This window comes from Scleropages formosus, chromosome 13, assembly GCF_900964775.1.
Source record: "Scleropages formosus chromosome 13, fSclFor1.1, whole genome shotgun sequence".
Taxonomy (NCBI): Eukaryota; Metazoa; Chordata; class Actinopteri; order Osteoglossiformes; family Osteoglossidae; genus Scleropages; species Scleropages formosus.
Genome location: NC_041818.1, coordinates 22,345,184 through 22,361,824, shown reverse-complemented (window position 1 = coordinate 22,361,824; position 16,641 = coordinate 22,345,184). Strand labels below are relative to the sequence as shown.

Genomic DNA, 16,641 nt, shown 5'->3' with positions numbered 1-16,641 from the left:
CGCACGGGTCGGGACCCGCTGCAGGACACGGGAAAGCATTGTGTCCTCCGGCCGCCGTTTGGTGCAGTACAGGTTCAGGGATAGAACATCATTTATGGCCCTTCAGCAGGCAGATACCCCCCCCACCCCCTTGGCGGTGGGTGGGCAGATGGGTGGGAGAGCTACATTCCCCTGCATTTTCCTGCACTGGCTGATAAATAGCAAATCACTCTCATCCCTCACTTGTTTTTCCAGTTTATCTGTCTTTCCTCCCCTTTCTGCCAAAAGGGAATGAGCTCACACTGCAAGGAAGCTGGACCCCCTGGGGAGCCGGGGCCCAGGGGAGAGTGACGGAGAGCCGCCTGTGCGCACGCTCGCTGATTTGTATCTATCCCTGTTTATTTTTAACGTGTATTTTTTTTAGACAAAACACATCTCGGCAAGGCGACAGGAATGAAGGAGAGAAAACATCTGCGCAGCGCTGCTTGGAAGTATGTGAACCCCTTGTGTCCCTTAGTTTGACCTCCCGATGGTTATTTAACGAGAAACATTATTACATTGCATCTGGCATAATATGTGTGTAATGACTAGTTCCATATGTTGCTTTAGAGGAAATTTTGTGTGTAGTTTTTTAAAAAGGGAAGAAAAATAAAAAACCACAGTACAGATGCAGAAGTAGGTCCAACTTGCCCTGGTTAAACCAAGGGGGTGAATAGAATTAGGAGAGTAAATCATTTATTCATTTTATAAACTTATTTTATACAAGAAGGACTGTCACCATAGGGTTCATATGCTTTCAAGCAGCCCTGTACAGGTGTGTACTGTGCCCACACACACACCCCCCCCCCCCTGTACTTGGCTCATTGTGAGGGTTTCATTCTGGACTCTTGCTTTAATACAACAGAACAATTCCTTACCCTCCCTAGATTTAATATCAAGCAAAAAATTAGTTTCAGTTTTAATAAACGGAGATGCAATTAAAGCTACTTGACACCACAGTCAGTTTACATTCCTTAAGGGAACATTTTGGCCCAAAGTTTCTGTGCGCAGCCATTTGTATAGAGGAGCTGCGCCGAGAACATTGTTGCACAAAGTGAAAAGCGGAGAGAGACGCAGAACAGTGATGGCACACCCTTGCTCCGGGGGAGGGAGGTAAAGGGAATGATACAAGGTAGTCAAGGTCGAAAACGGACGCCGGGGAAAAACGCTGGAAATCAAATCGAACAACCAGGTGACTCTGTTGACGCACTGTGCTCCTCGAGCGTTGGAGAGCCAGGAATTCTGGGCGACGGCCAGTTCTGGGATCAGTGCTGGGAGAGGGGTGGTGCTGTGGTGAAAAGGCTGACTGGGCACGGGGGCAAAGGGATACACACATAGGCACACACACACACCCCACCCCCTGTGGTCCTGTCAGCACCTACCCTGTGCCTGTGGGAAGTGAGCGCATGCACGCACGCACAGATCCCAGATCAGTACACACACTCTTAGGGACACGGCAAGAGACAATCAGCTTTGTCTCAGCTGTGTGTGCCCATGCAAATTGGTTCCGTTCTCTGTGTGTGTGTGTCCTGGAGTCCGAAACACATTATTTAATTCGGTTTACTTGAAAAGCGCAGTTTATTAACCAGACTGACTGAGCTCCAAACAAGGTTAAATTGCAGTTATAAGACATATCGATAACAACAGAGCAACACATCCAGTGCCTGGAGGGGCTCTAATTGCCCATTCAAACCCACGGTGGTCTGCTGGCTCTGGTTGTCACATATGTCCACTGAGCTTCAGGTTCTCACCCAGGAGTGCCTATGAATCTCACGCACACTGTTTTCATACAGGCCCTCGCATGCCTGCTGCACTACGGTATTCTGTCTTTTGGGGAAGAGTGCTGTGACATACTCATGCCTCTCATCCAGAGGGCTTTGCTCAGCACTAATCGAATCAGCCACGCACACTCTGGGATTGATAGTGGGGGTACTGCTGGGGCTAACAGGCTGTGGGCTTTGAGTGGGGTCTGGGCCAGAACAGGTCTAGAACAACCATCGTGTTGTGGGTGGGCAGCCAGCCCAGCGCCTGCTTCCAGCTGGATTCCTGTGCTTGATGGAGTTTTTCCTGCACGGCCCGACAGCCTCTGAGTCTCAGACGGCAGCGTTAGCAATCGGACTCCGCTAATGCGCCGACTGCATCTTTTTGCCGGGCCGCGAACGCGTTGACTCGCGGCGTCTTTAAAGCTGGATCTTTTAATGCTTCCTGTCTTTGTACTCTAAGGGCTGAGAATAGGAGGTGCCGGAGGCGAGGGGTCGGTGCCTACGCTCACGCACGCCAACACGCGCGCAAGTTCGCGTGCCAATGTACACACGCACATACGCAGATCCTGCCGCAGAGGCCTCGGCTTTGTCTGGGTTCGCTCTGCTGCCGTTGCGGTGGGTGGGGGGGGTCGCAGATTTACACACCAGAACTCCTGCTTGAGTTGTTTCAGGAAGGGAGCGATTGACCCCACTCTTCCCCCACGTCGGTGTTCCGCGAACCACCCCTGTGCTGCTTTTGGAACCTTATCTCTATAACCTTAAAGAGCAACACTTCATTTTATCCTTAAAATACAAAATAACTAGATCATAATGAATACATTAAATATATATAATATATTCTATAATATACAGTATTCTAATGATATGATTATATATAGTTATGATAATTCAGATAAGGAAGTATTCAAAGCACTCCAAAATATTCAAATCATGTTTTAACAAACACCATAGAACCAGTGATAACATAGACTCAAGAACAAACAAAAACGAAAAACATTCTCATACTCGTTGAAAAGACCGATACCGATCACAACCTCCTTTGTTACATAACATCTAATGTCCAGTTTAAAAGCAAAACTCATTGTCTGACAGACTAGAAAACTGTAAAACATTTTTTCACACCATATAATCAATTAGTTCTGTTTCAGAGTGTTATTATTTATAGTTATTTATTGTTGTTTTTCATTAACTTAGGTATTTCTGTGGTTTGGTTTGAATGTATGCGTGGCTTTAATATGCTAGTGGGAGATACGCAAAGATATGTGAATTTTTTTGAGTCTTTCACAGTCTTTGGAATGTGATCCTAAGTATCAACAGATGTTGAAATCACAATAAAATCTAATTAAAATCAACAATTTCTCTGAACTTAAAGCAAGGTCCATCCATCCACTATGTGTTACTGCTTGTCCATTTCAGGGTCACGGTGGTCTGGAGTCTATCCTGGAAGCACAGGACATGTGGCAGGGTACCCCCTGGACGGGACGCCAGTCCATTGCAGGGCACATTAAATAAAGTAATTATATTACTGCTATCATATATAAATCTGTTCAGGCCCAGTTCTAGCTACAAGAGGTTGCATGTTCAAATACCACGAGAATAAACAGCTGAAACCTTCTATTTAAACTAAAAACTAGAAAATTGTCAATTATTTAGGTTTCTTTGGTCAAAGCCTTTTCAGGGTACACAAACAAACATTGGAGCAGCGAGCAGATTACACTGAATTTTTATGCAAAGACTTCACAGGACTAAGTCAGCTGTTGCGAATTTGTGTCGCTCTGGTACAGGGAGTCATGAGAAAAATGTCATGTCTGCTCCATCCTCAGGCTGGAAAACATGTGATCCTGTTCCTTTTGTTCTGTCGTTCCGCTCGAACCGTAGCCCGGGCGGTTGAAAGGCCTTCGGTGCCTTGGCCTCCGCTCCTGGACCGCTGGAGGTTCGCGAACTTTCCGTCCAAAGTGCCTCTCACGCCGTTTGACTAATGGATCGTCGCAGGTGACGCCGTTCCCCCTCCTGCGCCTTCACGCTCCGCCGGCCTGTTTTTCAACGTCCCCGGAGGGGGGACGCAGAGATTTGCGCCAGCATAGAAAAATCCAGAGAGAAAGGCGGCTTTTACCCGACGTGACGAGTGTTTTTCTAATTAGAATTCTAGGGAACGCTCTTATATGAGGGGGAGAAAAGCTCTTTGTGCTGGGATTCTTTCTCGCTTCGCCAGCTGTCCTGCTTAAGTCACACTGGGTCTCATTCCTGGATGAAGCGAGCAAAGCTGTCCACGTTCCCAGATGTCTGGGGCCATTCTTTAGAATTGCGCGGGACGATTGCAGGTTTACGGGGGGGTGACTGTGCTGTCGCGGTAACCACAAGGTGTCTCACATACACACACAGAGGAACGGACACCAGTACGGGGCTAGGGTTTCCCCTGTTTCGTGTCCTCTCCGGAAAATTCCACGGCACTCTCCAGCACAGGGAGCCTCCGAATCGGGTCTTTTATGTGTCGCCCTGGTGGGTTCTGGGGCAGAGCAGAGCTTCTGAAGTTTCAAATTCCACATCTAGGTGCGGGAGGTGTGGGGAGACCCGGAGGAGGTCAAGGTCAGAGGGCACGGATCAGTCGTGGGACTGCAGGCTCCGCAGGATCAGATGCCAACGGACCTCACGCTTCTGGCGGCGGTCAGCGCCCCTGCTCTCTCACCTCTACCTGTGTCAGGTGAGTTTTCCCAAGCCTCTGGTATCCATGACAACCGAACACGATGCAGATAAATATGAGTGTTCCTGCTCCGCGCACCGTACTGCGTTGCTGTGGGCTGGTCGGGACACGCGCGGGAGGGGAGGACCCTGCAGCTCCGCGGTGAAGGTCCGTCCGCTGCAGTTCAGAGCAGCGGAGAATTCCACACGACCGGGAGGCGCGCGCGCCGCCGCCACGCCCACGCGCACTTGGCAGGTGGCGCTCAGGTAGCCTCCGGTGCGATTTTCCACCGCTTCTCCGTCGTGTCTTCTGGCACAAAGGTACTGTTTCACAACCCCCACCTGCTACTATTTAATGTCGGAACTTTTTAGTAGTGTCTCTTTTTTTAGTCGCCGCCGCCGCGCACATGAGCGCCCTGTAACAATCGCACAGTGTAACAGAGTCTCGGGTTTAATAATAATAATAATAATAATAATAATAAGAAAAGTTTTTTCAACAATAATACAGTTAATCGGTTGCAGCGCGGTTAAAAGTGCCGCGTGGGCGCTAGGACCGCGAGAGGAGGGCGGCTCGTGCACCGTCTCCAACTCTGAGGCGCGACCGTGAGCGCGAGACTCACTCACTGCCCCAGCGGGACCAGCCCGCCTGGCACGGGTGGAGGATAAACGACGACAGCGTGTCGTCTCGTCTCGTCTCGCGTCGACTCGGTTCGGTTCCGCTCGCGGGGAGCGTCCGGGGAGATGAGGCGACAACCCCGGCGCTGCAGCCCGAGAGGAGCCCGCCGAGGGGAGCCACTCAAGCGCCCTGCCGAGGTTGTTTCAACAAGGTAAACCGGTAGCTTTCCGTGACCGTAATTAGCTGCTTCATTCCGCCTTTATTTCTCTTTCCCTCTCTAGTCTATTACAATATTTCTCCAGCGCGAGCACCGGTCCGGTCCGGGACACGTCAGTGACACGACGTTCCGTACTGAGTTTGGTGTAGTTCTGGTCTGTCCACACACACCAGACTCAAGGTTTCATCAATATAATGTGTTATTAATCATGTTATGTAGATTATGATTGTCCACAGGACACAGCAGTGCTCTGGAGACAAATTGCCCATAAGAGCGAATGCCGGGATTTGTAGTAAAGTTTAGGTTTTGTCAATACTGGAATTCCTTTACTGGGACGTTTCTTCATGGGTATCGGCTCGTCATGGGTCCAACTGTTGGATCAGTTCATTGCAAGTTCAACTGTTGAACTCGAAATCTAAGATTTATTTATCGAATAAAGATTTTAATCGTCGGAAATGATGACTGGAGAAATTTTTACCTGTCGAGCTGGGCAGTGTGTGGAGCCAGACACCTTTAGTGGGCTGGTAATCCATTCTGATCCTTGAAGAAAAAAAAAAAAAAACTGTTGGACACAAAATGAGACAATACTCAGCAGTTGAATATCAGCTCGTTGTGAGTCGGCTCATTCGGTATCGGCTCATCGCGAGTCCAACTGATGGGAATCCAGTCATCGTGAATCCAGCTCTTACATCCTCATGTCAGGAGAATGCTGGAGAGACATATACAGAGGGGACAGGGTGGAGGACAAGGGCAAAAACTGGCACAGCCCATTGTCCCAGGAAGACAACTCCTCTTGCACCCTTTACAAAGAGTCATGTTCAGTTAAATGTCTATTAATACGAACAGGTAAAATCGTGGAGTTTTTCTCATTTTTGGACGAGCGGTTTCAGACGGTGTGTGTGGATAAGCTCATAGCGAGAATCAAGCTGGTGATAATCGATACGGGAAGATCCATGATGTGCATTGTATTGATCATGGAGAACTTGCTAAAAGCGAAATAAAGTCAGCAGTTGGGGTTTTTTGTTTTCCTTGGCAAGAGCCATAACAAGAGAAGGTTGGCAGAACACCAAGCAAAGTTTATGGAAAGGCAGATGTTTATTATGTGAGCTATCGGTCAAGGACGAAGCAGGTCACAGTGCAAACTGCCCAAAGGCCTGTAGGAAGAACTGGTTTTGGAGAGGTGTCTTGATAGTCTGAAAGGTAAAAAGGACAGTGATCTTTAGAAGTTAATGTTCCTCGGGTCCGCAGTAAAGGTATTATGAGGTTTGTCCTTTGGCCACATTGATCTCTGAATTTTACACGCTGCTTTAGAAACAGCTTTTCAACATCCACAGGCATCGATAGAGCAATGTGACTTCTCACCTTATCTTATCGGTATGATGATAAGAAGCACAGTAGAAGCAGCAGAAGCTGCTCTGGTTTATAGGCTTGTGTTGTTGGATTTGGGCTGATTGTGTGGATTTGTGCAGCAGCCCTATTAGAGCCCTACCTGTGTTTGCTGAACAAAGGGAGTTATGCATCCAAGGACGGTCACACCCACACGCTGCACAAAGGGCATGCGGTTCAGAGTGCCCCCCCTCCCCCATGAGGCTTGGTCGCAGGGGTCTGCAGTGTTGGATCTGGTGGGATTGTGGGTCTGTTCTAGAGCAGGTCCTGTGTGTGAACACCGGTATCTCCGCAGCTCCGTGCCTCAGCTTGTTCTGTTCGCTTTCAGACACCTGCTCTCTTTCACCCCCGGGGGGCCTGAGGGTCCGGACTTTCAGAGCTTCTCACATTTCTATGGTGTCTGCCTAACTCATCACTCAAACACACACACACACACACACACAGAGAACAGCAATTATCGGTTGAATGCTGCCAGACTCTACCTTAGCCTAGAGCACATTCAAAAAGAGAGAAGACACCCTGCTGACAGAATAACGCACCTGGGGCATCCAAAACCTCAGACACACGCCGACATTCTCCCTCACTGAGACATACAAACACAAACTCTTGCCTGCACAGATGCTTCCATTAACATTTACACGTGCGTTAACATGTGAAAAAACGTAACACGCGTGCGTGCTGTGCACTTGGAACAGACCAGCAACCCTTAATGGTCTTGATGTTTCTGTTCACACATTTTAATTGTCCAAGACCTTTGTCTTTACACCACAGGCCTCTCGCTCAGGTCCTCGCCATCACCCTGTCCAGGACCACATCCAGACCCCTTGGCAGGAGACACCTCTTCAAGCTGAAGTTTTATGGCTCGTGCTTGAACTACACCATCTGAGGTCCAGCTCAAAGCCTGGCCTTTAAGAAGCCGCAAAGGGGCCAGAACAAAAAGGCGAACAAGAGCCGCTTTGTTGCCCCAGGGGGACATGAAAGACACGTAAAAGAGACTGAGACCTGTGCGGTAACACAAGACTGTGCTGCCAAATTCCGTGCATATCCATGGTATCCTACCTGAACATCCACCTGCTGCTGCTAGGGCACAGAGATGAGGTGGAAGGAGCCCATGGTGTCTGTGACGGAGCACAAAGCTCTCAGCACATGCTCGCCATTAATAACACTCTGCCTTAAAGCCTTTTTCATCAAACTGTGTTTTTTGCTGCGAGGCTGGACTGTTGTGGTTAATCTGTGTTGTAACAGGAATAAGTGGATTCATCTGTTTGTGTGTGTGGGTGTGTGTGCTCTGCTCTTTATTCGAGTTGTGACTGCCCTCCTGTGGACACGATCAGGATCCTCACCAGGGAAACTGGCCTTTATCTAAAGATCATGTATGCAGGGTTTAAAAAGTGGTGTTTATGCCATAGCTATGGGACACTGCGGTTAAAACCGGTGCCTCACTGCCTCTGAGCTGCTCAGTAGGTGTGGAGTTTGCATGTTTCTCCTCGCGTTTGCCCCCCCCCCCCCCCCCAGACATACACGGAGGAAGGCACTGGCAAACCACTTCCGTTCCTCCCTTGCCTTGGACACTACAATTAATGATATTTTATTTGTGATTTCAGGTTGTCATCAATCCAGCCATGACACCACAACTGGGAGTCACTGTCCTGTCACCCCCCCTCCTTCTGCTGCTGATCCCCCTCACGTTGTCATTTCAAGGACCTGCCCTTGTACACCAAGCTCATCTGCCCTCCCTGGTAGCACATGCACCCCAGTCCCTGTCACGCTCCCGCTTCAGTGCTCGACCCCAGCTGGACTTTACTACCCACTGTAATGCCAGCTGCTACTACAGGGAATCCCGGCTACAGGACCTGACTGAGCAGCTTGCGTTCGAGACGATGTACTCTGACGGCTCGCGCACTCTGACTACTGTGGACCTAGAGGATAATGAAAGGGATGAAGCTTATCACGCTGCTGCAGTTCGTCCTCCTACCAGAAGGAGGCGCCCAATGTCCACCACACAGCACCGGAGGCACAAGAGACAAATCTATGGGGCCGATGGCCGCTTCAACATTCGAGGGGAGAACTTCCTGCTGGACTACCCTTTCTCCACAGTGGTGCGCATCTCAACGGGCTGTACGGGTGTGCTGGTGTCTCCACGCCATGTGCTGACTGCGGCTCATTGCGTGCACGATGGCAAGGATTACGTGAAAGGTGCTCGCAAGTTGAGGGTGGGCTTTCTGACCCCATTTTCATCCAATAACACAAGCACTGAGAAGGTGCCACCCAGAAAGCCGCATGTGCGCTGGGTACGTGTCCGGCGGACGCGGGTCCCCAAGGGCTGGATCCTCGGTCCACAGGAAGTCAGTATGGACTTTGATTATGCCCTGCTGGAGCTGCGCTGGCCTCACCGCCGTCCCTTCATGCGCCTCTCGGTGGCTCCGTCCTCCAAGGACCTCGCTGGGCGACGCATCCACTTTTCTGGGTTTGACAGCGATAGGCCAGGGGAGCTCGTGTACCGCTTTTGCCCCGTAGAGGACGAGTCCAACGACCTTATCTACCAACACTGTGACGCACGGCCCGGGGCCAGCGGCTCAGGGGTGTACGGTCGTGTGTGGGACGCTGCTCAGGAGCACTGGGAGCGAAAGGTCATCGGCGTCTTTTCTGGGCATCAATGGTTGGAGATTGATGGAGAGAACCGCGATTTCAACGTAGCCGTGCGGTTCACGCCGCTAAAGTTCGCACAGATCTGCTACTGGGTGCATGGAAATCGTGCGGACTGCAGGAAGGACTGAGGGCGGCCCACCTGGGGCAGTGGAGCAGAGAGGTCACAGCTTTCAGAAATGGGTGGAGGGAAGTGGGTCTTCGCTGTAGAGCTTCCAGTCCTTCTGCTACAAAATACTTTGAGCTTTTCTGAACTCCAACTTTTGAAGAAGAAAAAGGATGATGTCACCCAGTGCGACAGTGGACAGAAATCCAGCTTTGCCACTAAAATGGGAAAAAAAATTTAAACCGATCAAGGCTAAAGAACAGTTCTCTATTATGTGGGTTTGGTTTTTTTTCAGCTCAGCACCCAACTGTTTCTGTTACACATTAACTCTGTGGACCGGGCGTTCCTCCTTGACTCATCTGTGTCCCACAATGTTTGTTTCTCTGTGCCAGACTGTTAACAAGCCCCTTGTCAGGAACTCTGTGCATATCTCATGGCTTCAGCTCTGACTGGTCTGCCAATTACAGTGTATCGGCAGCTCTTGAAAGCACTTTCTCCCTCTTGGGCTATGTGTCTGTGGTGGAGGGTGACTCAAGCCCTGGCACTGTACCATTATACGAGATGCAGGCCTTCACCGAGACAGTAGGGGGACAAGGCTGTGTCCACCTGCACTTTAACATTAACGTGATGCTGTGTGCGTCAAACACTGCACCAGTTGCCTTTTACAAAACATGACATTAGTTTAAAGGGTTACTATGAACTTTCCATCTATAGGAATTATTGGGAAGTTGGTGTTTGTGTGTGTGAACGTGTATGTGTACATAGAGAAATCCTATATATTTTTGTAAACCAGGATGATTTCTCCTATTTTTAGAGCTGCTGGGGAATTCTCTGCATGGAAAGGGAATGGATAATAGTGTTGAAACGGACTTTCATCTTAATCTTTTCAGGAGGGTCTCTGCTGTTGGATCCTTATAATAATAAAATAATAACCTGGTTAATTTTTAATATGAAATCTTTCAGTATAATATCCAGCTGTGTAAATTAGCTTCACTGTGCGCCACTCTGAATAATATTGTGTGCTAAGCAATGTAATAAAGCTCCTAAGAGTAAAGTATTCCTGTCCAAACCTGCTACAAAGTGGACATGTCATAACTGATGATTTCCTATTGGCCCACACAGCCAAGATCCTGTCTTGTTTAAGTACAGGCTGCTCCACCTGCGATACTCATCGTTCGGGTGTAGGTCCAGCTGCAAGGCACGGTTCCGTCCAGCTGTGGTCCACGAGCTGCGATGCGCATATTGACAAACTGCTGGCAGGGCAGATGTCAGCAACAGCAGCACAATGTCCCACCTGCTAACATCTGCTATCCTTCCTGCAACTGTGTGGATGCCTCCTCCTGCATATCATGTGTTGTGAAGATTCTTTTCTATTTTTTAATAAATAAACTAAATTAGTGCCCATCATTACAGGACTGTGCTTCCTTCTGTAAAAAGCAACACGTTACCATCTTTTTTTACATTTTGTATTATAGTTTTATATTTACATTTATTGATAACATTAAATATGAGTTGACTGGGACTATATAGCACAGTGCAGGTTAAATATTATGTGTAAATATTGAGGCTGCTACATACCATAACACCACCGACTTGGAGGAATACAAAGAATCAGTGACTGGCTACATCAGCAAGTGCATAGATGATGTGACTTCCTGGAAGACCATCACCACACATCAGATATTATGTGCAAACAGGGAGAAATCAGTATTTTTAAGTGAATTGCACATGGCTCTCTCATAACATCATATGGTAACTTCTGCCCAATGATTTGCTCTGAAGTGGTAAATAATTAATCATTGTCAAGGCTGAGATTGTAAATTGCCTTGGACTGAGAAGATTAATAAATTAAATCTTAAACAAAGGTTAATAATCTCAGTGATAAAGTATAACAACAGATCCGGAGGAAGTCGATGAGAGAAAATAATTTTAAAAACAGCGCTCCGCTCAAGTTTCTCCGGAGCTATCGAACGTAACACTGCAGGACACCAGCCCTTTACGTCAGCACGTCCGGTTTAAAGTACGTACTGTACCCCCAAATTTGACGTAAGCACGTTCGGTTTGTAGGACGCCCACTTTTGACGTAAGCACGTCCCGCGTGCTGCGCGCCGACCTTGTACGTACGGAGGGAGTGGTCAGTCTCTTCATCATGGCGACGACCATAGAGAGCAGTAACGCCGGAGCCGCGAACAAGAAGAAGCATCTCGGCATCCCCGAGGCTGTGTTTGTGGTGGGTGTGAAGCGCAGCAAATCCGCTTAGTCCCTCTTCGTTGCACCTGCGAACAGTTTGTTCTCTGGAACGTCACGAATGTGTGCGGAGGGAGGCGGCTTGTGTTGTGAGAGGAGCGGCAGGGTGTCTCGGCTCGTCGGCTGACGCGTCCTTTTAAGGCGGTTTCAAGATGGAGCGGGGGGGGTCCGATCTCACTCAGACAGTAGATATAACCCTGTGGCGTTATTCCAGTGAAAGAGAGCGTCGTTCTCATGAATTAATTCAGCATGAACTTATTCCGATACAACGGGAACGTTCACGCGTCACACTTCCTACTTTTCAGTTGTGTGCAGCTTGAAAAGCTTCGCTGTCATTGCGGTTAATCATCGGTGTGGTTGAGGAGGGTTGTTCGTGTGAGGTAAATGCAGGCATTATGTGTCTCTCTCATTCAATATTTGGACTTAGAGTTGGGACTGCGGGCTGAAGTGCCCCAGATCCACACTCTGAAGGACACAGCAGTGCGGCTGATGTTGTGTAAATAACAGTCAGTCAGTGTCAAGGGTTCTCTTCACTAAATCTGTGTCTTCCAGCCTGCGATTTCGCCACATTCAGAAGGTGGTACTTGAAAAGATGAGTGTTTTATCCTTCTCTCTCATTCAGGATCGTAGTACGCGGCTTACGTTAGAAACACACCTGGACAGCAGGTGGCGCGACGGTTAGAAATACAATAACTATAATACATGCATCTGTCAGTTGCATGTTGGATCCTGTAAAAATCTAAAATGTAGTATTTGTAAGTTAAAAACACTGTCAAACTTCTTATTTGTATTCATGTTTTTTAAGCTTTGATCTACATTTAAAATTATTTTAAAATGGAAAAAAGTATGTTGCCCCTGCAAACATATAAATGCTGATTCATCTCATGGACATGGAACATTACTCTTTTTTATCGATCAACGCTGACAAACAGCAGACAAAGGCTGTGAATGCTATGGAAGAGAGTTGAATTATGGCTATCCAATAAGTCCCTGTTGGGTGCATTTAATTCCTGGAAATATTTAGAAATTTTAGGAAATAGACAAGTGAAGAAAATGTCTTGTGTCATCAAGAAATCATAAGTGGACTATTTGTAACATGAAGAGCTAGTTGTGGATGGCCCCAGTCGATGAGTGTGGTATGTTTTTCTGTTTATAATTATCATGTTTTCACTTTTACATACATTTTGACAAACTGGGGGGTCCTCACCTACAGGAAGATGTGGACTCCTTCATGAAGCAGCCAGGCAACGACACAGCCGACGTGGTGTTGAGGAAGCTGGACGAGCAATACCAGAAGTACAAGTACATGGAAGTGAACCTCGCCCAGAAGAAGCTGAGGTATAGCGTGGAGTGGTGTGGTGCAAGATGGATAGAAGTATGATGTTTTTAGTGGGTTTGAAGGGCAATCAGCCCCATCATGTATGTGTGGTCTCTTCTGAGAGAGGAAACCCCAGATGTAGATGTAGTTGAGATTTTAGAAACTGCTTTTCTGTTTTGCCCCACAGACAACCGGTGTCTGTACCTGCATTAAGAGCACTGACCGTGGTTCTCCTCATGCTATTTCCAGGTTGAAAAACCAGATCCCACAAATTAAGCAGACGTTGGACATCTTAAAGCACATGCAGAAGAAAAAGGTAAGGAGGAGGGGCGTTGGTTGGTTTGCGCTCCCCCCGGCCCGTCTCCTTCCTCGTTGTCTTCCTCTCACTGCCACGTTCTCTTTCTCAGGACGGCACAGATCCCATGGAGACCCACTTCCTTTTGGCGGACAATGTGTACTGCAAGGCCTCGGTGCCCCCCACCGACAAAGTGTGCTTGTGGCTGGGGGTGAGTCTGGCCAGGGGTCATTATACCGAAATCAATCCAAATAGATTTTGACACTCGAGGTGCTTTAATATACAGTGAAAATTTATTTACTCGGTTCTGTTGCGGTGCCACCTGACTCTCAATAGGATTTGCATACTGGAACGACATAGCAGGTGGTACCTTGTGCCCTGATGGCAAGAGTCCAGAGTGCACCAGGGAGCTTACATCTGAGTGGATCAGTTTGGCGATGATTAATGCTGAATCAGTTGAACGTCCAAGGCACAGCCCTTGAGGAGGCGTTAACATGATCTCCTAGATTAGCTGAGATATGTTGATGTGCAAGTCATCAGCAGCAGACCTTTGAGCTGAAGTGCGGCTTCACTGAAGCAACCTCTTGCTGGTGCTCCAGGCAAACGTGATGCTGGAGTATGACATTGACGACGCTCAGTCCTTGCTGGAGAAAAACCTTGCCACGGCGTCCCGAAATCTCGAAACCCTGGAAGAAGACCTGGACTTCTTACGAGACCAATTCACCACTACAGAAGTCAGTATCCTTCCATGAAAAGACAGAAAGGTGCTGAGTGGGTGTGTGGCCACATTATAGTTGAAGTAAGAACAGTGAGATTTCTGCTAGTTGGATTTTTACTATGCTGTGTCCTGCTGGAGTCAGCAAAATGGTTTCCACTTGTGTGTGTGTTCTGTTCCTCATACTGTCTTAAAATTTTGCAGCAACACTTAACTTCTCCTTACACAACAAAGCTTAAGTTTTGTTGGAGTTTGACACAAAGCCTCCTTAACGCACATGTCCTGCAGACATGGCCCGTGTGTACAACTGGGACGTCAAGAGGAGGAGTCAGGCCAACGCCTCCAAAACTGCCGACAAGTCTTAAATGCCATGAAGTCTCGGTTCTCTTCGTCACACACACTTCTATAAACCTCCCATTTTGCCACTAGTTACAATTGTTTTCATTTATTTTTTTAATGTATTGTTATCAAATTAAAAAAAAAAAAAATTTAAAATCTCTTCAGCTGCAGATTACACTGGGTAGAAATCTTTTTCTGTTTCTGGATTATTTATTTTTTATATTTTAAGGTTTGTGTTGATGGGTTTCCGCACAGTTTGGCCCTGGATTGGCATGTGTGTGTCTGTCCAGCATTAGGCACGGCTCCCGTAAGGGCAGGGCAGTGCCCTGGGGGGTCAAACTTCACGTTCTGACCAACCAAGCATGTTCGTTTTTTTTTTTTTTTTTTTTTTTTTTTTTTTTTTTTTTTGCCTCCTTCATTGCACATGGATGCATGGCTACTTCTGTATCAGTCTGTCCACCGTGGGTGGTCATGTTTGTTGCGTTCTGCCATTAAATACTGCAAGGAGGATGCTGTCAGAATGACAAACAGAGGTCAAAGGGTGGTCTGCTGTCATTGGTGTGTGTTGGGGACAGTGTGCTCTCAGTGTGGGTGTGTGTGCAGGTGTGTGTACCAGTGAAGAAAGTCGGCACTGCTAGAAAAGTGAGGTCATTCAGGCGCCCGCCTGCCTTTGACAGCTTTAAATGTTCAGGTGTTAGTAAGGTACAAGAGGGGAGGGTAACAGGATGCCCATGGATAGCAATGCAGGGTAAATGTAGAGCTGAAGTCAAGTCCTGGTGACCCCTCGCATCATTGTCACACTAAGGGGAAAGTACAGAAGTTGAGATCAAGCTGGATCCAAACCCATGTCCAAAACCGCAACCCAGGAGCTGGGAGACCACTGTGCTGCTTGTAGATGCCACAGCCAGTGTAATAGGGCAATATGCGGAACTGAAGCTACTTCATTCTATGATTCAAAGACCGTTAAAAGGGAGTGACTCCCCTCAGTGCGCTCAGCCTCCATGCTGCTGCTGAAGTTGTTTCACTAGGAGCTCCGCTGGCTGGATGGACACCGGTCTGCACACCTCGTAGGAGGTGGGCGATGGGCACTTTTCTGCTCAGAAAGTGTAAAACTTTTATCAGAGGGTGATCATTGTTGATGTAACTCACTGATCCTTCCCTTCATTATCACCCCTTGTCCAGTGCAGGGTCATGGTGGGCTGGAACCTATCCCAGAAGCATAGCACAAAGGGCAGGGTAGAACATGCTTGAGAAACCAGTCCATCACAAGGCAGTCTCTCTCTCTCTCTCTCTCTCTCTCTCTCTCTCTCTCTCTCACTCACACACACACACACGCGGAAAGTTAGAACAATCACTACTATAATTTCAGGTAAAATATTTGGTCTGACTTAAGATGCATTATTTCCATGACACTTTCAGTACCTTTTCAAGTTTTCATTCCGCATAAATGTGACTTTTAAAAATCAAAATAGCCCTTTAACACAAGCTTGCAATTTCTTTTCGTTGGCAGGTAGAAAACGGTCTGTAACACGTGTTCCAGTCTGTACGTGTATATTGTGTATCTGCGCATGCGTGTGTGCGCGCCCCCTAGTGGCGAGACGTGGAAGTGCAGCGCCGCTACCAACACGTGACTGAAGTGCGGGTCCCAACAGCAATTAATAAATTGGTTGGAGGAGTCCTGTCAGTTCAGGGTAGTGTGAGATGTGGCTGAATTTTGTGCTGCTGATGGACAGCAGAGCATTTTATGTTGATTTCATTCAATAGGTAGTTGTGTATATTCTAATATTTATTCCAGCTGACATGTTAATAGCGTGATTAAGTTGCTAATGATTCAAATTCAGTTGTTATCAGGTAAATGTATTTGTTGTTAATGATTTGTTTCTCTAAGCCTAATCAGTCATATAAATAGCATTTCTGATTTTGAAGGTTTAATAACGTGTAATATTTTTGGTACAAATATGCTCACTCACCCATCTATCGTTAATAACTACTTGTGCAGTGTAGGGTCCTGGTGGTCCAGAGCCTGTCCAGGAAGTGCAGGGCATAAAGCTGGGTACACCGTGGATGGGCCACCAGTCCACCATACGGCAATCACACACACAATACGAGCAATTTAGGGTCACCAATTCACCCGAAACATATGTATTTGGACAGTGAGAGGAAACCAGAGCACCCTGAGGAAGGCGAGGGAGAAACAAGGAGACCATGCAAACCAGTTTCTAAACCACATCCAATTGCACCATCTAGATGCCATGGAGGCACCACCACTACCCGCCCTGCCACCATGTGACACAAT

General features: G+C 47.7%; 2 protein-coding genes across 6 annotated transcripts; both read left to right on the top strand.

The window, feature by feature from the left end:
• Window positions 1–3,927: 3,927 nt before the first annotated feature.
• prss23 (serine protease 23) lies at window positions 3,928–10,812 on the top strand. 5 transcript variants are annotated; one of them, XM_018733827.2, is made up of 3 exons: window positions 4,040–4,102; window positions 4,332–4,482; window positions 8,284–10,812. In XM_018733827.2, exon 3 carries the CDS (start codon window positions 8,302–8,304, stop codon window positions 9,454–9,456), a length of 1,155 nt encoding a protein of 384 aa, XP_018589343.1. In that variant the 5' UTR covers window positions 4,040–4,102; window positions 4,332–4,482; window positions 8,284–8,301; the 3' UTR covers window positions 9,457–10,812. The 5 variants fall into 5 exon arrangements, with proteins under 5 accessions (XP_018589339.1, XP_018589343.1, XP_018589342.1 ...); XM_018733823.2 differs by having other exon boundaries at window positions 3,928–4,482; XM_018733826.2 differs by lacking the exons at window positions 4,040–4,102; window positions 4,332–4,482 and adding an exon at window positions 4,546–4,781.
• A 759-nt stretch (window positions 10,813–11,571) lies between these two features.
• On the top strand, window positions 11,572–14,504 carry vbp1 (von Hippel-Lindau binding protein 1). The gene is made up of 6 exons (XM_018733470.1): window positions 11,572–11,661; window positions 12,892–13,016; window positions 13,246–13,312; window positions 13,404–13,502; window positions 13,891–14,029; window positions 14,295–14,504. Exons 1-6 carry the CDS (start codon window positions 11,581–11,583, stop codon window positions 14,369–14,371), a joined length of 588 nt encoding a protein of 195 aa, XP_018588986.1. The 5' UTR covers window positions 11,572–11,580; the 3' UTR covers window positions 14,372–14,504.
• Window positions 14,505–16,641: the final 2,137 nt, after the last annotated feature.

Coding starts and splice junctions, on each gene's coding strand:
- prss23 (XM_018733823.2), top strand. CDS start 4,030: ATGAAGCGAGCAAAGCTGTCCACGTTCCCAGATGTCTGGGGCCATTCT. Junction 4,483..8,283: donor CTCACCTCTACCTGTGTCAG/GTGAGTTTTCCC, acceptor TTGTGATTTCAG/GTTGTCATCAATCCAGCCAT.
- vbp1 (XM_018733470.1), top strand. CDS start 11,581: ATGGCGACGACCATAGAGAGCAGTAACGCCGGAGCCGCGAACAAGAAG. Junction 13,017..13,245: donor CTCGCCCAGAAGAAGCTGAG/GTATAGCGTGGA, acceptor TGCTATTTCCAG/GTTGAAAAACCAGATCCCAC. Junction 13,313..13,403: donor AGCACATGCAGAAGAAAAAG/GTAAGGAGGAGG, acceptor TCTCTTTCTCAG/GACGGCACAGATCCCATGGA.